This window comes from Diplotaxodon limnothrissa, linkage group LG7 (genome assembly GCF_057381915.1).
Source record: "Diplotaxodon limnothrissa isolate DT_005_m linkage group LG7, D_limnothrissa_male_GT1.1, whole genome shotgun sequence".
Taxonomy (NCBI): Eukaryota; Metazoa; Chordata; class Actinopteri; order Cichliformes; family Cichlidae; genus Diplotaxodon; species Diplotaxodon limnothrissa.
Genome location: NC_140602.1, coordinates 16,389,569 through 16,412,067, shown reverse-complemented (window position 1 = coordinate 16,412,067; position 22,499 = coordinate 16,389,569). Strand labels below are relative to the sequence as shown.

Below are 22,499 nucleotides of genomic sequence, written 5' to 3'. Positions count from 1 at the left end.
TAACTTGTTCAGGTTTACAGTGTAGCTTTGCATAATTCACAGTTCAATGTAAGCCTCATAAACCTTAAACTAGACCTTGATGTAGCCCATCAATTCATCCACTGTCTAAAAATAAACTCCTTTCAGCTTCCTCCCTTCAGGTCAGCTTTCTTCTGATTGGTTGTTGATTGGTTTGCTGAATAGGTGTGTGGCCTGTTGTGCTGACCATAAGAAAAGAAAAGAAAAGAAAAGAAAAGAAAAGAAAAGAAAAGAAAAAATGATCATGTTTTGGCTCACAGGGATGATTTTTTCATAGGCTGACCTCTTTATTTGATAATTCTGCCAGGCTTATTATAGGTATCCAACAATATATGACACACATAGCTTGCTGTGCATGTTGCTGCTCATTTTAGTTCCACAGCGGCATATTTGAATTGTTTTAGTTGCTTACTTGCTTTGTTTTGTTGTTGTTGTTGTTGTTTTTTTTTTTTTTTGTCTTACCCTGAAACTACACAAAGGGTGGCGTTAAAAAAACCCATCATGGCAATGTGCTCTCTAAGTTTATTTCACCTGATCATTTGATCGTTCCCTTAGTTCCCAAGAAGGGGGACTTGTAACAATTTTCCCCCCTTTTTTAGTATTTAATCCATGAAAGTCAACATGGCTTTGCAATTTTATTGCATTTTCAGTAGCAAAACACAAACCGTGCATTAAGCTGATCACCCCCCTGTTTGCAGTTTCATGAACTGTTACATAACCTCTCGGCATTAGACCAGCACACGTCATGAAACCGAGGAGTGTTAGTCGTTTTTCTCCTTTCTTTGCCCCTCCCCTGCAAAACGGCAGGTGCCTCTGGTAGCAGGAGGTCGGGAGGATGGCGGTGGAGTATCATCCAGCAATAAAAATACATTCATACGCGTTGAATCTTTCCACTTTTAGACCATTAAAGTCGCACTCATATTTCGTCAGTCCACTGGCCGTTGACGCAGCGTTATCCAGAAGGTGTGTGTCACTATGTGCACGGACTGCCTCTGCGTCGTCTCTGCGCCCCTCCCTCTCCGAGTCCCAGCATCACCGACAGCCCCGCGATGCTGTCATAACCAACACGTTTATCGTTGACGACGCAGAGAGGGGCTGCCGTGTTTTCTGAATGGTAACTGTGATCGGGTTGCATTGATTCCTAAGCAGAATAAGGGCCTTATGTATGTATGTGCGACCACCTTCGGAGACATAACGGGCTGCTCGTTACAGGCTGAAGCCGTTTCTTCGAGGATACGTGCGCGTCATATGTTATAGGCTATAGCTGAGGTCCATGTGAATACATGCCTTTAGATGTCGGGAGGCTTTCCGAGGGCAGTACTGAGCTATAAAAGTGCGGCAGCGATGTGCACGTCCGACGGCCACACGGAGCGAGCGCAGTGAGAGACCGTTTGTTCCACTATAGTCTTTGACTTTTCAGCTGTCGGTCACAGGCAGGGTTCAGGCTCTCCGCTTCAGCTCCTCACTTGGTTCACCGCCTGGTTTTATGCGACGTCATGAGTTGATCGCGCCTGACAGATGTTGCTGTGTTGCAGATGCACAGGCATCGCTCCTCACGTTCTTCTCGCTGCTGTTTAAGCGTTGATTAGGTTAAATAATAATAATAATCATAACAAGAAGAAGCTGATTATATTCTAAATGTTAAGCCCTCGCTTTGCTCTCGGACAGATCGCAGCGTTCATTTAGTCTTCGTGATTGCATAAAATGATACCTGGATCCGCCGCATCAATGCTACCGTCAGCAGAAGCCGCGAAACTGTACCAGACCAATTACGTCCGCAACTCCCGTGTGATCGGACTTCTGTGGGCCATCTTCACTATTCTGTTCGGTATTGTTAACGTGACCATCTTCTCGCAGCCCTATTGGATTGGAGATGGCATGGATACGCCGCAGGTCGGCTACTTCGGCCTTTTTCATTATTGTATTGGAGACGGAGTCTCCAGAGACCTGACCTGCCAGGGTAGCTTCACTGAGTTCTCCGCTATCCCCTCTGGTGCGTTCAAGGCCGCTTCCTTCTTCATTGGAATGTCTATGATGCTGGTCGTCACCTGCATCGGCTGCTTCAGTCTCTTCTTCCTCCTCAGCACATCCACCGTGTACAAGATCTGTGGCTGGATGCAAGCAGCATCAGGTAAGTGTCCTTTCGGAGGCTAGCTCACCGCCACTGCTTTTTCTTTCTTTTTTTTTTAACGTATTTTTAAGTATGAATATATTGCCTAAATGTAAAATGCCTGCAAGAGCTTAGAAGCTGGCCAGCTGTTTTCTGTGTATGCTCTGCTAGGCTCAAAACACTGGGATGGATCGAATTTTGATTGATGAGTTGATGAGATAAATTAATTGGGAGCGGCCAGAGTGAAAATAAACAGTCTCCAGGATCTCCCCGGGAGCTGGCAGTCAGCCCTCCCGAGCAGACCGTGCTGTCCATGGTGCTGAAGGGCTGCTGAATGCATGACCAACATCGCTGGGGTATTTACAACCCGAACAAGTTTCTTTCTGAAAGCATGGATTGGATTACAGTTTTAGTAACATATGAAACATTGTCCAGCTCATGATTAAAAATAAATAAACAAGGCTGCTTATTATTAATAACTATTAAAAACTTTGATTCATTTTCTTCCTTGTATTTGTCTTACATTTGAACAATTTCAAAAACCTCGTGCCTGCATCAATGAGAACCTTTGGACTTCAAGTTTAATCCAGTGTTTTGGATTTCATGGGATATATTGTAATAATATAATCACAGCAGAGTCTCTAGTGTTTTAGCGTAAGCAACTGAAAATGTTTATATGTGGTCTTGTCTTATTTGTAATGCAAAACCACATGGAAAGTGCACACCTATTCCCACAGTGATTAGATAGCTTGGTGCATGAAGCTTGGCGGGCACACACAAATTTAGATTAAAAAGTTTCTTTTAGCTAAAGGCCACAGAACAACATAACATAAGCATTAAATCACATGCTATGTTGGTAATATAGCACATCACATGTATAGTTACAATGCAGCCCAATTTAATGTAACTTGTTATATGCAAATGATCTTCAGCCTGCCCTCGCAGCCAGAAGACGTGTGTGCTCTTATATGTCAGAGCTGGTTTTCAAAATAAGTCGAGGTCAGCCTTTCAGCCGCTGGCAGTGTATTCTCACTAACGGTGGGCTGATGTCAGCGGCAGCAGAGGCCTCGATCATCTGAAGAGTTCAGATGCTGCCAAACATCGGTCCTAGCTCAGCTGCACTAGTGGTCAAAGCAGTTGGCTTGCTGTTTGCAACAAACAGAAATGAGGCAAAGTGGAGGGGAGGGGGTATTTGGAAAGGCTCCAGCTCAGTGTGTTATGTTTGGGCTGAATTAACGCAATAAGCCCGTCTAATAAGAAGACCGCTGGGCTTTGTGCTTCTGCAGCTAAGAGATGAAAGAGAAAGCCAAAAGGAGAGACCCTGACCACAGCAAGTTGGCACAGCGATGCCTAATGAGCAAGTGTGACTGTTTAGCACTGTCAAACTTTATTACGCTTAGAATCAGCTTAACCTTCAGCTGGCTTCACTTATAGAAGACAGGTGGCCCACTGGCAGTTCCTGTGCAAGTCATAGATGGTGATGAATGGCAGCTCAGTACAAAATAAAGTGAATACAAAAGGGTTCTTCATTGAATTCTTTCCTTTTATCTTATTCTTTCACTTTAAAACATTTTGGTAGCTCAGTATATGACAAATCTCATACCTGTAAAGCAAAGTGAAATTAAACCTGTCAGCTGGTCAGCGGTAGCTTGTTGTCACCCATCCCTGCTGCTAGATTGGCCAAGGACACAGTCAGTATTCAGAGCACTCTCCGCTCCATGGCACCAGCCTTTCTCTCTTCTCCAGCAATCATCCTTATGGGTGTCTTATAGACATTTTTACTGGGTGATATGACTGGTATGAAAACACAGCATGTAACAGTACCATGCCTCATTGAGTAAAAGGTCTATTCAGGCACACTAACTGAAAATCAAGGTCATACTTGACGCGTATACGTAATTTAAGTGGTACTCTGTATGCCGGTTTTGCAGGAGCTTTCATAAATCCCCTTGGGCTGAGGTCAGAGGATGGTGGATAAAACACTTAACATAGAAAACTCACGCTGTTGCACAATGCTCCTCGCCAGCGAATCAGCGTGTGAGAACGCATCTCTAGCCATCTTTTCTGTGAAGTCCGGGTAGAAACATTGAATGTTTGATGAGAAAGTGAACCAGCAGGACACATTAGAAGTCTCAAAATGCCCACCGTGGCCAAACAAAGCTGAGTGCAGAGAGTGCTCAAGCATCCAGCCGGCCTTTGATGGGCTCGTACCCTTCTACTCTCCTCAGCAGAGCCATTTTTGTCTGTGCCCCTGCAAAAGTTCATGGCATGTAATTATAGGTGTGTACAACCTTTCTACCCCCCCTCATAGAGCTTAAAGACAGCAAAATATATGATGTACGCTTTTCTGGCCTTTAACTGCAGTTCTTCAGGGGTCTGCACACCAATTAACTACATATACAGCGAGGTCAGCGATAATTACTTCACTGTTTTATAGACTGACGTGCGTACTTTGCCTTGTCGGCCGGGCTGACAGACTTTTTCTGTAGTTCGCGCTGCAGTGTCTGTTTTTGAGAAGAAACAGTGTGAGTCATACACGTGAATGAGCAACACCAAAGCTCTGTAAAGCAGGAAATGATGTGCAGACAGAGGGTGACCTATTTGGAATAAACAGGTTCGTTTTCAAAGGACTGCAATTTCATAAAGGTCAGGTTTCTACTTTCTGACTTCTTTGTTTATTGTAATATTTCTTTCTTTGTTTTATTGATACTCAAGAATAACTCAAGAACAAGAAATCATTCCTAGTAACGTATGTGCAAAATTGTGTGCTTTTTGTAGTATTTGCATAATTACCTCTGATGATTAATTGATGCATAAATGACACACTTTGCCAGGAGGACCTATTGCACAATCAGGAGTCATGGGTTTTCAAGAGGTTTTTATGTTTTATATTGAGGTAGTTCTATTTTGCATAAGATGATGCTGTATCACAATAATTAAAAATAATAGTTAGGGCTTGTATTCCTGCTTTCCTAACATGGCAAGTTAGCGGTCCATAAAAAGACAGTTTGTGCTTAATTAGATCAAATATTTAATATATACACTCACTGGACACTGTATTAGATAGAAACCAGGTTGGGCCCAATTTTGCCCAATCTTTCATGTTGTTTATGCCAAATTCTCACACATCTGAATGTTTTAGCAGAAATCGAGACTCATCAAACCAGGCAATGTATTTCCAATCTCCTGGTGTCCAATTTTGATGAATCAATGTGAAATGCAGCTTCAGTTTCTAGATCTCAGCTGACAGGAATATATCACCCACTGTGCTCTTCTGCTGCCATAGCCAGTCTGCTTTGAAGTTGTTATACATTCAGAGATTTTCTTAATTTTCTGCATGACTTGGTTGCAAAGAGCAGTTATTTGAGCTGCTGTTGCCACCTTATTTTTAACTCAAAGCAGTCTGGCCATCTTCCTGTAACTACTTCACTTAGGTATTATTAGTAAAAGTGGTTTTTCAACCACACCCCAAGTTTAGTTTTCAGCTCCTGATTCAGATATTCTCTTCTGCTTGTCCTTGTCAGGGTCACGGGGGGTAGAGGGATGGCCATCCCAGTTGTCTTAGGGCAAGACGGCGGTTACACCCTGGACAGGTCGCCAGTCTGCCACAGGGCTAACACATAGAGACAGATAACCATTTTGGGCAATTGAGAGTTACAAATTAACCTATTGCCACTAACTGCATGTCTTTGGAATGTGGGAGCTGGAGTACACGGAGAGTTCCCACCATGCCACCATGCTGCCTAACTAACTGGCAACTCCTGATCCATTCGTTAATAACTTTCTCACTGAAGCACACTGAGTCACAGTAGTTGAGCGTGAGTCACAGAAAGCTAGAAAAGGAACAAAGTGTCACATGTTGAATATGGGATTAGTTTCTCATCAAACCAAACTCACCGAGTTCAAACAGATCAAACAGGATCATCACATCAAAACTTCAAACCTCTATGCTTCAAGCAGTGGTGAAAAAGGACAGTGAGAATATTAGGAACACGCGAGGTGATGAGAAAAAGAAAAAATAATAAGGACCAAATAACAAAAGGTTTTGAGGTAAACAAAAAATCCAGGTCAGAGACAGAAGGCAGACAGAAAACAAATGAGACGACAGAGCTCAGCGAAGACGAGCTGGTCTTTCTGGTCACCTCAGTCTCTCTCCACATATTTCTCTTTGTATCATTATCTCCGTTCGCTGTTGTTGGCTTTTACTCCCATAGTCCATCTGCTCTATTGAGAGGCTTGTTGTGAAAGGAGCTTTAAATCCTGGTTGAATGTAGAGGTGGAAAGTGGTTGGAGCTCAGCATGAGAGCAGCAGTCATTGAGCTGCACTTGTCACTGCCACTGGACCAGAAATGCTCCAGCTCTCTGGAGTAAACGCTGCAAATGAGAACTTTTGTCCAGATACAAATCAGACTTTCAAAAGCAATCTGAGGAAAAGACTGATTTTGATGCTTTTTCTAGACATTTCAGATGTGTTCCACTTCTCTACATGTTAATGCATGTCCATCCCTCCTCGGGGACTGATACACTTTTTTAGCATTGTGCTAAAAAGGTCCAACTCCTTCAAGCTGCTGTTATGAATCACTATGTTATAGCAGCATACAGCATATAAAGACCTCCATTTATATTCAAATATTAGAAGTTTTAAATTTAATTTCAAAACGTGATAATACATTTTCTTCAAAATTATACATTCAGTTTCAGCATTTTCAAAGTTTTTGATCACTGCTTGCTGCAGGTTGAATCGGGTTTATGGCACATTACAGCTGTCTCCCGGCAACTGTTGTTTGTCCATTTTTGACATCTCTTTTTTTTCTATCAGTATTTTATGTCATCCACACAACTCCATTTGTGTAACTATGATTGCAGCTGTGACAGAAACGTATCCTTCTTTAGCCCTTTTTGAGATTTTGCTGCAGTCTGTTAAACACGTGACAGAGACAGCCCTGTGCCCAGTCACTTGCACTGCTGCAACTCTGTACTAAACAGAGTAATGTGTCTCAACAGTACATTAAAATAGATACCCACTGTGGCAGATTTGAGAAACAACATGAAACAACACAGGACAGCACTCTCTGCTGTTACTGCAGTAACACACAGTAGTGCCTTTCACTATAACACCAGTGAGAAAGGAAAACTTCATACCTCTTTATGCCAGGGGACCGGGAATGAAATGACAAATGAAAGGAGGAGATCTGAGAGATTTCGAAACAGATATATGAATCTTTTTCAGACTAAAAATGGCTTGAAAATTGGCTGAAATCTACCATGGCCGTGTGGGAACATTGGCACTAGCGGTGAGGTCGTAAAGTGAAACAAACTGGCTCAGGAGTTACAGAACTGATTTATCCTCTTGCTGTTTCTTCTCAGCGCAGCAGTGAAACTCAACCTTTTTGCAGCAAAATAAACTGGATGCACAACACTGTTTATGCACTAATCCACACCTTTGCAGCACCCGGCTCAAGAGTCGAAGGTGAAACAGTCTGTATTTAGCTCTGTTTCTACGCTGTTATTTGGCACACTTGTCTTCCTTGCACATCAAAAAATCAAGGAACGATCTGCTTGCTTTCTTACCCATTTTTCTCACGTCCACCCAGGTACTTTGCTTTCAAATTACCTCTCCGTTAACACTGTTCCATCCCCCAGTTTTTTGTAATTAAAAAACACACGGTCACTTGAACCATCTAATTATAGTCAGAGGAAGGCAACTAAACTATCATGTATGCAGCTCACACTCCTGCTGATTGTGGACAGGCAAAGAAGATCGATGAAGGATATTATCCTGCGTGGTGGTGCAGTGGTCAGCACTGCTCCCTCACAGAAACAAGTGTTCTGGGTTTGACCTTCCAGTGTGGACACTGCATGTTATCCCTGTGCCCACGTGGTCTCTGTCTGGGTGCCCAGATATCTTCTCACAGTCCAGAGACATGTTTGGTTAACTGTTGGCAGTGAATGAGCGATGAACACAGTGCATAGATTAAAGTGCTTTGAGTGGTCAGTTAGACTATAAAAGCCCCATATAAATGCCAGTCCGTATCTACACACCACCATGCACATTGCACATTGAAGCATGGTAATTTGCATGCATGCAATGCACTCGCTCCTCTTTGAAGTGATTACAGCACATACGGAAGCGAGGTCTATGCTGTTTTTGTAATGCATACTTGCTGATTTAATTCTACTATGTGGTTACAGAACAGCTGGTTTAATTTAAAAACCGCAAGACTGCCTATCTGGAGATAAAAACCAACAGATCAATGCTGATTAATTAGCCCACACTTTGTGAGTTTGAATGTAGCAGCGTGGAATACAAAACTCAAAATGCCAGCCAAGTCATCATCATGACTCCCCTGTGTTCAGTGTCCCTGTAGCGCTGCAGGGTGTGGAGTATAGATTTGCCGGAGTTAATCTCTGTGATCTCAGAAGTGGCCTAGCTCAGGCCAGAGCTCCGGCAGGGGAGGCTGCTGATTTATTCCACAGGGGGAGGGATGAGGTGGGATGGCAAGGGCACAGTGACCTAGAGTGTTAAAAAAAACTTTGCATGCTGTAGTGATGAATATGTGATGCACATGTAACTTCTGGGTGCATTTGTCTAACAGCTAAAAATAATATTTGCTTTGGAGGTGCAGATGCAGCATGTATGTGTGTATATATATATATATATATTAGGGGTGCAACGATACACAAAATTTACGGTTCGGTTCGGTTCGATACTTTGGTGTCACGGTTCGATATTTTTTCGATACAAAAAAATGTTCATGCCTTTTTAATTTGTCATTTATTAAAATTATAAATATATATTTTAACTCAAAAGTACAGTTTTTAAATTTAACCCTAACCCTTGTGCGCGTTTTTTATTTTGACAGCGAATGCGCACCTGCGGACCACTTTTGTGCACCCCTGGTTATTTAGCTCGTCATATTGCAGCCACAGAAATTCTTTTGTCCATGAAACCATAAAGCTGCACTTTCTTTTTGCCTTATAGTCTCATTTGTCATAACTTCTCCGTTTTGTGGTAAGCTTTTCTTTGGCTGTCACTTCTTCACCCCGACCTGTCTTATTTGGCTCAGCAGAACTAAAATATATATCCTGCTACTTTTACACACGGACTCACATAAGCTCAGCGATTCTCTGCGCGATCAACCTCTCACATGTTTAAGCTTGCTGCGGGAGATTTCACTTGTCATGTTTGCATAGTAAGCTAACGATTAATAAGACGATGTCAGAGGAATTGGTGCACAAATTATCATCACTCACAGATCAGTACTGTCATTGCAAAGTGAAAGCAAAAAAACAAGCGCAAATTCAAACGCGATTTCAATATGTCACATATTGACAGTGGCTCACCGATGCCAATGACATAATTACCCAGCTACATTTCTGAAAGAATGCAAAAGCATTGACATATATTTTTCCTACAATAGCCCGACGGGCAGGGCAGAGAGATTTTTGTAGCCCGACTGGAAAGATCGCTAGCTCCGGGACGTCGGGCTAGCGATTTTGCAAGCCCTGTATCTGATTGAGGAATCACTCATCTTTGGAAAAGAGAGTTTATTCCAGAGAAATGTCTCTTTCCAAAATAAAAGCTATACTATCCGCTTCTTCTGGGCTATATTCTCAGCAGCATAAGGAGAATCACGTGCTAACAGCTGTCTAAATGACTCGGCTAAAGTTAGTAGCATGCTTGTTGTTTTTGTCTTTGCACTAGGATGATGTCGGCGTAAATGTGCAGTCATATTCGTTGTGTTCCCACTAGTGCTTTCAGGTTAATCTCGTTGAAATGACCTTAACGCCACAACACGGCAAATCTCCGTTAACGAGCTACCGCCGATCGCCCCGTGCATGGGGCTAGATGGCCAACATGTTAACGAGCTAACTGCGCTAACACACTAGTTCACACCAATGTAATTAAGCATTGCATGGCACATCCAACATACTGTTTTACTTTAGTCCATGACTCGCTTACCTTCAGGGTCATACGTCACATGAAAACCAAAATAATTCCAAACGCCAGATCTGAATGAGGGTGGGGGAGGTCCATCTTGCAAGGAGAGCTTAACTTCTGTCTCGCTAGCTTGCCCTGCGCTCTTCCTCCTGACTATGCTGTCTGTGTGGAGCGCTCAGTGGATCTGCGCTCGACAGTGCAGCCTAGGCGGAGTAGTCGAACGCAGATTCACTGAGCGCTCAACACAGACAGCATCGTCAGAAGGAAAGTTGATAAAATAAATTACAAATGTTGTATTGTTCGATACATATGCGTACCGAACCGAAAGCACTGTATCGAACGGTTCAATATCGATACGAATATCGTTGCACCCCTAATATATATATATATATATATATATGATAACATTAACACTGACCATGCATAATCAGCATATTTTAATCAACATGTTTTTCTCTCTACAGCAGGCCTGACTAGTCTATTTTCATTTTCAGTTCATCAGTGTTCATTAATGCTTTTTAGCTTTGGTTTATTTACACCAAATGTGTTCTTTGGCACATCAAACACCGAGTAACAGCATTAGTAAAACAGGTATGCCACTCTCAAGTCACCACTTTTCAGTGAGCTTTGACCAATCCCATCCATCCATTTTCTTCCACTTATCCAGCTGAAGCGTATCCAAGGTATCATAGGCCAAGACAGACACAAAGATACAGAAACACACTCACAGCTATGGTAACTTTAGAATCACCAATTAACCTAATCCCACTAACTGCATGTTTGGACTGAGAGTACTTGGAGAGAAACACAGAAAAGCTCTGGCCAGATGATGGATTCCAACCCAGGACCTTCTTGCTGTGAGGCGACAGGGCTAACCACTGCACCACAATGACCAAACAATGATCTCTTCTTGAAAATAGCCAAGTGGGTTTAATTGCTTAAACCGACTCAAGTAAAACCTGACCTAGGGCTGTTCGATATAATGATATATATCGAATGACGATATAAAAACGTCTATCGTTTCATTTTACGCTATCGTTTCTTTCGTGCTGTTGCAAAATAAACTGTTTACGGCAATATTTTTTCATCGTTTTGATGGTCACTGTAGTGGTTATATTAATTTCTTAAAGTTCTCTCTTTCTCTTATATTTAATATAACCACACTACAGACGGACAAGCGCCTGTTTTTATGCGTTGTTGTTAGCAACAACAACGGTAAAACCATCACGTGTCCGCTTGTTTATTTTCCACATAAACCTTTCACAATAAAGCTCAAGATCCTGTTGAGACTTTTCAAAATAAACTGAATCACGTGAAAGAGTATGCAGAGTATTTACCGATGAGAAGCAAAAAAGGAGCCGTCAGGTGCTAAAAAATAAACCTTAGACTCAAACGTTAGAACAGGCTTTTCCCCGCAGCACGCTGTGTAATAAATACTCACAAAGAAAACGGCGGCCTTTACAACCTATGTCTAAAAATGTATAGTTTAATGTATCGGTAAAACACTCGACTCCAGATATACGACGCCCAGCTACCCGAGATTCACAGAATTTACAGAAAATGTTACATTTTTGTGATTTATATCGTTATCGGACGATAGATGTTTTATATCGGGATATAAGATTTTGGTCATATCGCACAGCCCTAACTTTGGTCTCTAATCCTAATCAGTGAGTGAAAGTGAAAACCTAAAAAACTCAGCAAGAGGAAAAAAGCTAAGCATACCCAAAACAAAAAGGTTCCAGCTGGGCTCAAACCACTGTCTCCTGGCTGGATGATGCTCTGTCCTGGACTCTCATTCTGTCTTGGGTGAATGCTCCCATTGTCAAATGTTCACTGAGAGATCACAGTCCTGCCTAAGCCATTGCTGTTTTGCCTCCATGGTCCCCGAACGGGTGACCCAGTGAGTATTTGTCACAGAGAACTCAAAGGTCTCTTTTGATCCCCATTGCCCTTGCCAATCTTTATCCTCTGTGGAGGTACAAGCTGCATCTGGACCTGTTACATAAGCCCATCACCCCAGCCTGACTCCCTCCTGCTCTGCTCACTGCAGTTTACTCCGCACTCCTCCCATGATTCCTCTCCCCCGCTGCCTGCATTCTCTACCTCTGTATCCTCACCTAAGCTGCCATATCTCTTAAGTGCAGTCAACTGATAATTTCCAAGAAAAGCCTTTTCTACTGTATGTCTAGCTTGCTGCAGGGCATTTACATGCTGATCTTCTTTTTAACTTCAATTGATGTGTAATAATGAGGCTCTGACCAGATGGCGTAAGAATCAGGGGAAATACACTCTGACGGGGAGGAGGGATTTAAACAATATCCTAGATAGCTAGACTAACAGTTACTAAGAACTGAACCCTTTAACCCCTCATCTATTGTTTAGTATATCTACTTTATTTAATAAAAATTGCATCACTGATGTTATTGAGCCTGAACTGCAGTGCTTTCAGATTTGATGCAACAGAAAATTAAGCGCACCGTACATTTATTTTAGTCATAGTAATAGTGGGTAGCCTCTTATGGGAATGTTCAACCTTTGAAAATGATGCATTGATATAACAAATATGACCTTGACCTTGACCCAAAACAAGGGCTCTAGGGAGGAATACACACACACACACACACACACACACACACACACACACACACACACACACACACACACGCGCACAATAGAGTTATTATTCAGTGCAATCCAGCTGCCTGTTGTAAGTGATTGACTAAATGATTTTTTTGTGTATTAGCACGTAGGTGGTGGAAGTGACACTGCATCTTTTTTGTCCTCTCTGCTTACACAGAGATGCTTTTTTACCCCCATCTCTATTTTTTGGGATTCAGGTTTATTCTGAAGCTGTAGCCAAAATTATATTGGGAACGATTTCCTTCTTGTAGAGTTTTATTCCCTGTAGCAGAAGTCAGAGTGCTTGCCGTAGCATATCCTGTATGCTGTAAATGCAATTTGCTCTTGAAGGAAGGTTATTTGCTACATTACAAGATGGTTAAAAAGTATTTGCAAGACTTGCCCTGACACAGAACGGAGATAACGCGATGAAATAAGCCATCGCCCGCTCCTTCTAATCCTTTCAAATGAATTGATAGGTAAGCTGTGGGTATTATGTGCTCGATGTGCAGAAAATTGCTGAAGATGTTGACAGAGGGGAATACTCAGAGTGCCTGGAAGCTCCTTGCTCCCCTCCAGCAACCATCAAGTTTTGCCAGCAACTGAAGCAGAAATAGATTTGGACTGTAGACAGCTCATCTCGATGAGCATGTTCCTCATCTTCCAGGGGAGCTTGTCAGAGTAAGTTTTAAAAGTTTATCTCGCTCCACTTTCCACTGTATCCCAGACACTTTGGAAATATGTTTTTAAAGAACTTTCTTATATTTGTGCCCAGCTGGGGTGTCTTAAAGTATATCAAGATCCTGATATAAGAGGATCAGTTCTCCTACAGCCACATATAAACGCTGCAACAGTAACACTTTCTATCTAAATATTATTAATAGCTCTCTCATTGCATGTATAATTCCTCCTCATAAACCCGCATCATGAAGCAAGCTTATACTATGTGGAGACACACTTTCACACTCCATTTAGCCACAATATATGGATCATACATCCTTAATTACCCCAGTTATCTAATAGCAATTATGGCATATCATTGTCATGGTTTTAGGCCATCTTTCTTGGGTACTCATTCACTCGTCTATAGAGCCAGAGAAAAGTCTTGTCAAGTGTGAAAAGGGGATTCATCATGCCCACATTAGAGGCTGAATTTGCCATGGGAAAGATTGTATTACTCAGTCTCATTTTACACCCTCGTCATTTGAAAATTAAGCTTACAGAATTGGACTGAGTAAATCAAGTATTAAATTATGACAGTGCAGATCATCGTCACATGGATATCAAGGCCTACATATGTTTCTTTGTGATCATTCAATGGTACCGTGAGGCATCTGTTATCTGTTTTTACTTGCTCTTGGATTCAGATGTAGAAGTTTTGACATTGATAATCTGTTGAGATAAATGAGATGTAGACTACAAATGAAAATACAGCGCAGTGAAGAAGTATTTACCCCCTTTCTGATTTCCTTTTTTTTCTTTTTGCATGTTTTTTATTCTTACTGCACTGATATCCAATTGTTGTTGTCATCATAATGATGTTGATCCAGGAAAAAATTGCCACTGACCCATAACGTTGTCTGAGCATGTGGTTAGCATTAGCCCAGAGTCTGGCTAATACTATTAAAAACAATCACGAGAAAGCCAAGACGAGTAACGTAAATTAGACTAAAACCAAACCTAACTTGATAATATATTTATTATATTGTATAAATGAATAAAGAAAACACTTGAAATAGTTGCCATTTATTCTATAAGAGAGTTTTATATAAACAAAGGATTTTTTCCCCCTACAAGGCAGGAACAACACCACCACAAGGATATCAGATACACCAACACACATATGTTTCAGATGACCAAATTTTAGTATTAGAAAAATATAACCTGATTAAATACAAAATGTAGTTTTTAAATGATGATTTTATTTAAGGGACAAACACCTTCCAAATCTTCCTGGCAATTTCCACCCATGTCAAATCATGAATTAACTGTGATTAACCAAATTTTGGGGGAAAGCTGAGTTCAATTTTAATAGCCAAGCCCAGGTCTGATTATTGCCAGAGCCGTTGAATAAAGAGGTCAGTTAAATAAAAACTGTGTGAAAGTGAAGCAGGTTAAAAGATCAGCAACACATGACACCAAGATCAAGAGAAGCTTAAAAGCAGATTAGAAACAAGGTCATTGACATCTATCAGTCTGGAAAGGATTACAAAGATATTTCTAAGGATTTAGGATTTATCAAACCCCAGTGAGAGCCATTACACTGAAATAGAGAAAACTTGGAACAGTGGTAAAACTTACCAGGAGTTGCCAGCATACCAAAATTACTCCAAGAACAAAACAATCCAGGAGGTCACAGAACAGCCCAGAACAGTGAACCAGAAAAGACCTTAACTTTTCTGAAAATATTCCGTGGACTGATAAGGCAAAAGTTGAACTTTTTGGAAGGTTTCTGTCCCGTTGCATTTGCCTTAAAACTAAAACACCATTTCATAAACAGACCATATCAACAGTCAGACATGGTGGTGGTAGTGTGATGATCTGGGGCTGTTTTGCTGCTACAAGCCCCGGACGATTTCCTGTAATTAAACCATGAATTCCGTTCTCTACCAGAAAATCCTGAAGGTGAATATCAAGCCACTAATTCACGCCCTGGAGTTCAAGAACTGAAGTTAAAACAAAACAAAATGAAGGTTTTGGAGTGGCCTAGTCAAAATCTGGACCTTAATCAGATTGACTTGTTTTTGCATGACCTTAAACAGTTCATGCTCAAAAACCCTCCAATGTGGCTGAATTAAAACAATTCTGCAAAGAAGAATGTGAGCCAAAATTCATTGATTGCTGTTCTTGCAATCAGCGTCACAGTCAGCTGTTACGTTTAAGGGACAATTACTTTTTCACACGGGGCGACTCGGTAGGTTTGGAGAACCAGCTTGGATTTAAGTCATTATGTTGCTTCCACTTTAAACATAGTCGATTTCTATATGAAAGAGCATAAAAGAGTGTAGAATAAACGCCTTGAGCAGAACTAGATTTTCCTCAATAATTAGGTCACCATTTCACTAATGTAAGTTCTGGACCGACACTCATCATCGGGGTTTGATCGTTGTGAAAAAGACATTAAGTGTTACTATGTTAAACGAAAAGAAGCGTGCACGTGTTCGATTATGTGCGAGGGTCATATCCACATGCAGCGTCAGATAGCACAGTTTACAGTTTATGCGTGCATGCATAATTAAGTTTGTCGCAGCTGTTTAAATGAGGAGAGGAGAAAACACATTCCACAAAGGACTGTGGGAGCTGAAAATTGTCAATCCCTTTTCATGGCTTAGATATGTCGCAGGCGTTTGAGTGATGGAGGGAGTTGGGAATACACACAACTGTTTAGTTCCAGGTCAATCAATGACATGCCGTAACAGTGAAATGATGCAGTCAGACATGCAGCCGCATTGACAGCGTTACAGCAAAACAGATTACAGGTTTGTTTTTCTTTGTTCTCGAACCAGATGCACAAATCCAATGAAGCTGCCGCATTGGTGGTCACACCTCTGCTCAGACCTCTGCTCACCTTGACTCTTAAATGACATGCGGAGATTATGAAAAGGGAAAAGTATAAATCAAAGGTCTTTCCGTATCGATGGGATTTACTTGTCTCTTTGGGAAAAATGAGCCAATGTGCTTCTGACGAATCTGCTGCCATCACACGGCTCTGTACCATCTGTCGGTCTGCTCTCAAACTCTACTGTAGTGCTGTTTGCACCTAATCTGCCCTACCTACAGTCTCTTACGTAAGTTGCTGTTAGCCAACAAGCATTTCACAGTCCAGTTTTACACTTGCCTGATCCCAATTTTCCCCAAAAGGAGAAGACAAACAGAGGAAGGCGTGTGCTTATGTGGAACCTGCAAAAAAGAAAAAAAAAAAACCCTCCAAACAAAAACAAGTAAATGCTGAGAATAGCTCTGCTTGTCGAGGGGCTCCAGCATATGGTAGCCAGCGCTCATGACGTTGGAGTGGTGCTGGGTACTTGCTGGCGGCTACACACAGGAGTGGAACATGGCAAGGGTTCAGTCTCTCACCACGTCCCCTCCTCCATCCTCTCCCTATATATCTCTGCGTGCCTCTGCCTCGCCCTGCCTCATCATCCGTCTCTCCCTTTCTCTGTGCCTGTCTGCCGCTCTGGAACGAGATGGAGACAAGGAAAAAAAGCCAAAAGGGAGGATAATGCCCGTCAGTTAATGTCTCGTCTCCGCTCCGACTGACAGCTGCATTCTGTTAGGTGTGCTGCTATTTCTGTGGCGAGGAGCCGGAGCACACCATTTATTACTGCAGCATGAAGTTCTGCTTCAGTGCAGTGCAAGCGGGTGCAGCCAGCAGATTCACAGAGATAATGAGATGGTTTTTGTCTCTCTTTTTTTTTTTTACTTTATGAGAGCCTATTTATCATTCATGGGCAGTTTATGAGCATTCAGCAAATTTATTTTTAACCCACTTTAATATATCCGCAAGCCAACCCTGTTTTTAATGAATTTATTAACCGTTTATGAACTTCGAGTGCATGGCTACAAATTGCAGACACAGTTTTTAAGGTGATGTGTTTTTACTGGTTTGTCCCATTAACAGTCCACAAACCAAACACTCAACACCCAATTAGCATCACATAAAACAGATCAGATAAAACATTGAAAACAAACAATCAATCAGGTTTTCATTTATTTCATGTGGTTTATGTACAACTTTTTTTTTTCTTTTTGAGAGTTGCATATGGAAAATGTATATGGAAAAACAATCCTGGTGCTGTCCCTTTGGGGAAAGCCAAAACCTTCCATTACTCCAACATTTTTTGTCTGTCCTTTCATTCTATTTCGCCAGTTCAGGGTTACTCGAGGGTTGAACCCCATCCCAACTGGCATAGGGCGTTTAACCATGTCATAATTTTTTTCTCTTTTCTAAAATTCCTGTGTTAATGAATCCACTGTCACTCTCTAGAGCCCATAATTACAGCTAAAGCACCATTACATGTATTATTTACATATTACTTCCGATTAATAATTGATCCACTAACAGAATTCCCACATGTCTTGTAGAACATTCGTAAATCATATAATCTTTTTTTAAATTATTATTAAAGGCCTCTTAACTGAAAGAAGTCAACGCTCTTGCTTATTTTGGTGTTATTATGATATGGGTGTAGACTACTTGATGGTAACCTTTATGGGAATCCAAATTCACAGAAAAGGTCTCATTATGTAAGCAGTGCTGTGCTGGATGGGGCTTCTCTGTAGTGTTGTGTGATTATGGATTAGTTCATAGCAGGCATTCTGTTACAGTGCATGAAGGGAACATGTGCTCCTCCTCTAACCACAAGCTGTTTCTGGAAACAAGAGTGACATATGTGGCACCCTCTGTTGGTATAATCCTGTCCAGTGCATCCCTCTGAGATGATTATCAGCAGAGGCAGACTTTGTAGTAAATAGAGTTCAGTAGTGACTGAGACATATTTTACTGTGAGTGTTATCTTTTGTCCTTCTTCCCATCACACGTTCAGTATTTGTCTCCTATTCCATCTTACTGGCAACAAAACTATTAAGAGGGATCCTCCTGTGGTTCAATCTAATATTCATGATCCTGTTGAACTGAGCCAAAGCGACACAGGAGACAGCCAGAAAGATCGAGAAAAGTGCTTGCTACCTTTGTAGCAAATACATCAAAAAGGAGACAAAGAATAGTAATGCGTGTTGACTGGGTGAATATCGAAAATGGCCTTCTCTGGTACTCCCTCTGTTCGATGAATGACGTACACTACACACCCCCTGCTAGGAGAAGCACAGTTGGTAAGAGTTCACTGATTTTCTTTCTAAAAAACTATAGCTGACTGTGTACACAAACAAAAATCAACTTTTCTTCACTATAAAATAAGTAAAATTAAATAAACAAGAAGGTTCATAGTAACATAAATGATTAACCATTTCCCTCAAAACTACACTAGTTTACATGATCTGTTTTCACTTAAGTACAATTGAAAATAAAGTGCTCTGCAGTCAGAAAGCGGTACAAATAATTAATGGAAAATAAGCTGCTGTACACTCGCTGCACCTAGCATATTTTACCTTACCAAACAAAAGCAGGTGCAACAGATTTATGCAACACCCCATCAGATAACAGACACCCACCTTTATTTTCTGCTTTATACCTCTCCATAATTTTCCTTATAACATTTTTGATCCTTTGCTCATAACAAGGCTGCTAGCTTCTGACTGACTCTGAATTATTTAGCTTTAGCCACTTTCCCTTAGTTAGCGTCTTTAAAATGCTAAACTTGGCTGGTTAAGGGTGCTTTCATTAGGTGTTTGACCAGGTTTAGTGCACTTTGGTGAACTGGTGTGTCTTCGCTTACAGTGAAAACCTTCCTTGCTAACGACATGCTAGTGTGTGGCTGTGCGAGTGACTGTTAGCTGCTATGCACAGGCTGTGCATACGGGAAACAGATCAGACATAAGCACAGATGTTACAAAAACATAGATGTAGCTTTGGTTTAGAAAAATAACGTTATTTAATGAAGTTAGTTAGGAAATAAATATTTCAAATGGGAGTATTTGTGGATCTGGGGTACAAAACTGCACGCTCATTGGCTAATGGTTTGTGAATCGCCAATCAGTGTCCAGTTTACCAGTCAGACCTGCCATTCCGTTTCACATCTGGTTTTTCACAACCAAGTAAGAAATGCTCATCTCTTTCACAGTAGCTACTTAAGTCTTTTATACTAATCACAACCAAACTATTATTAACTATTATTACAAACTATTATTATCTTTTCTGTGAGAAGGCAACATCAGTCAGTTAAACAACAAACCAATCAAAGTGTGAACATTTAAGAGTTAAAGCAAACTGTCATATACCCCAGATTTGGTTATATATTTTTTGTGTTTTCTTTTTAAGGGGGAAAATATTAAGATAAGAATTTTCCAAAATGGCCACAGGAATCAATCAACTAAGAAAATGTGAGTCTAAGAGTCTTAAATTCAAGCCAATGAAACTCAGAGGCAGCTGTAGTTCTTTTCTTTTACGCCATCAGCATCAAACTACCTCTCGGAGATATTTGCTGCTGAACACAACTCTTCGTGTTGTGAATCAAACAAATTGTAATGCTCTTTGTTACCTGTAGTGTAACAAAGAAAAGATCACCCTATTTTGTAATACCATACTAAACCTAACAGTGGCACACACATATTGCAGGTAAGTGTTTGAAAGTTCATGGGTAATAAACTAGAAAAACGCTCAAAACCCCCAAACCTAATACACAAACAAACAGCATTCAGGGGCAAAACATTGAAAGCAACTAGGTGTTCAGGGAATAAAGAAGTGGGGAGTCTGTTTTATTATTAATGTGCAATGCGCTGTGGATAATTGTGCAGTCAGCTTTTTTTTTTCCAGGTCTACTGCTGCTCTGCTGCAGCACCACCTCAGAGGAGGACCTCATTCAAAGTGAAGATGAGAGAAATTTTACCCTTTGGGCAATAAGTGAGAAAGAATTAGACGGGCTCCTCATTTTCTTGTGCTTTTCTGATGCAGCATTACCTTAGAGAAGAATCTGTTAGGTTAAATTAAGTTAAACACTTTGGGACAAAACAGAGAATTATGAGCAATAAATCTAATATTATCACCAATGTAAAAGGTTGAGGATGCTGGGAAATCCATAATGTTTTGAGTAGTCAAAACACTTTAAATCTGTCACTACTATTAAACACCATTATTCCCACCCTTATATTCTCCTCCTTTATGCTCATATGTATTCTTGGCTTGTCCTTATTTTTCTTCGTTTGATTCACGTTGCCCATCTCTGCCTCCGACTAGGTGTCTGTCTGGTGCTGGGTTGTATGATCTATCCTGATGGATGGGACAGCGACGAGGTCCGGCGGATGTGCGGAGAGCAGACTGACAAGTACAGCCTCGGCGCGTGCTCCGTTCGCTGGGCTTATATCTTGGCTATCATGGGCATCCTGGACGCCCTCATCCTCTCCTTCTTGGCTTTCGTCCTGGGGAACCGGCAGGACGGCCTCATGACAGAGGAGCTGCTGGCTGAAAGCAAGGGTGAGAATAAGACATGACTGACTTCCTTTGAAAACTTAAAGCAACATCTTACTCATAAAAGCTGATGTGAAAAAAGTTATTAAACCCATCATAGTTGGAGAAGTTTCCTCATCCATGACGCATCAAATAGCTGAAGCTCATTTTTCCTTTCTGAAAAATGTATTTAAACTTACAGTAAATATTTCTAGAACTAGGCACTGATCCCACTAAATTTCCAAATATTTTAACATTTTTATCATTAATTGAGAAGTAATCAGTTTTTCTTTCTCGTTGTTGTTTTTTTGGCAGAGCGGTGCCATATAAATTGCTCTGAAAGTGCATCTTAATGCAGTTTGTGTTGGTGGGGACTGCCAAATGCACACACACACACAGAGCAAGAACGTTTTAAAGCTTGCTTCAAGAGTCGGCTCGCGATTCATCACAGCCCAAGTGACTTTCACCAGACTGAAAATAGAAAATGCACATTCATTAACAAGGTGACAAAATATAAACAAGGCTTGAAAAGAGATGAGATGAACTAAATCCATGAAAGGATTACAGTCAGTGCACTCTTGCGTTCACGCCCAGTGAAAATTTTGAAGTAATGAGCTTTTGATGCAGCCTTTTTAAAAGCAAAGCTAAATTTAGAAAGCTTCAGATGCACACTTTGAATATAACGAAGGGACTGGCATAAGCCTTCTTTCGGATAATTACAACCATTAATGAGCACCCGTTTTAACCCCTTAATAAGCTTTTTCCCCACCACATCCCTGCGAGTCAGGCAGCTAAAAAAAATGATTCTTGTTCTCTTTTGATTACAGTTATGAACACTGTCTCTTCTGCAAGAGAATGCCATTGTAATCTCTTTTGCTAGTTTGTTTTGCACCTATTTGTCAAGGTAAATGAATTATTTTAAACTGATCTCTATTATTGTTTTGGGGATATTATAACAGGAGCTTTGAGCTTCTGAACATGTGTGAGGATACAGTCAGATATATTTCCAAATTAGTCAAACTTGCAAGTCACATTTCTGCTGCGTCTCCAACGGTTTTGTGACTGTGTGAGTATCTGGCAAACTTCTTATCAAAATATAACCTCACTTTCTTACGAAACATGTAGAAAAGGCCTGTCTTGTACTGGTAAGCATGCATGCATACTGTATGTAATTCTGCATCACGATCACAGCTCGACACAGTGAGGTACTGTGGAAAGGCCTGGGTAAAGGAATGTCTCCCAGTGGGAAATGCGATTTGCATGTCCATGCCCTGTAGTCTGTAATGGAACCAGACAGCCATGGGCAAACTGTTAAAGAGAGGTGAGGAGGAAGGATGGACACGAACTAGTAAAAGAAAAGACTTGTTAATCAGCAGAAGGGATTGGGGAAAACTGGCGTGTGTAACATCATCGGGTGCTATGTTTGATGGCCTGTGAATGCAGCTGGTAATAATAAAAACAGCAATCATAATAAATAATTCAGATCTGCAATTTATTTTATCTTGTCCTAAACTCTGGTGACCTTCGAGTTACAGTTAAAGGTAAAAATAAATTATAAAAGATTTATAGACAAAATCATAGAAATGAAAACTTGGCATTATCATTATCATTAGCTTTACCATACCAATAATACTCTGATGATGATAATGCACCACTTACTTCTCTCTTACTTCAGGGCGTGGGAGAATCTTTTCATTATAGCTCAAAAATCTTTAACCAGTTCTCTCATCCCTGGTGCCATCTAC

At 41.0% G+C, this 22,499-nt stretch overlaps 1 protein-coding gene across 1 annotated transcript; it reads left to right on the top strand.

Moving 5' to 3' along the window:
- The first annotated feature begins 1,722 nt into the window (after positions 1-1,722).
- Positions 1,723-20,798, top strand: LOC146628080 (LHFPL tetraspan subfamily member 3 protein-like). The gene is made up of 2 exons (XM_085359517.1): positions 1,723-2,149; positions 20,545-20,798. The coding sequence occupies exons 1-2, from the start codon at positions 1,723-1,725 to the stop codon at positions 20,796-20,798; spliced, it is 681 nt and encodes a 226-aa protein (XP_085215643.1).
- The last annotated feature ends 1,701 nt before the right edge of the window (positions 20,799-22,499 follow it).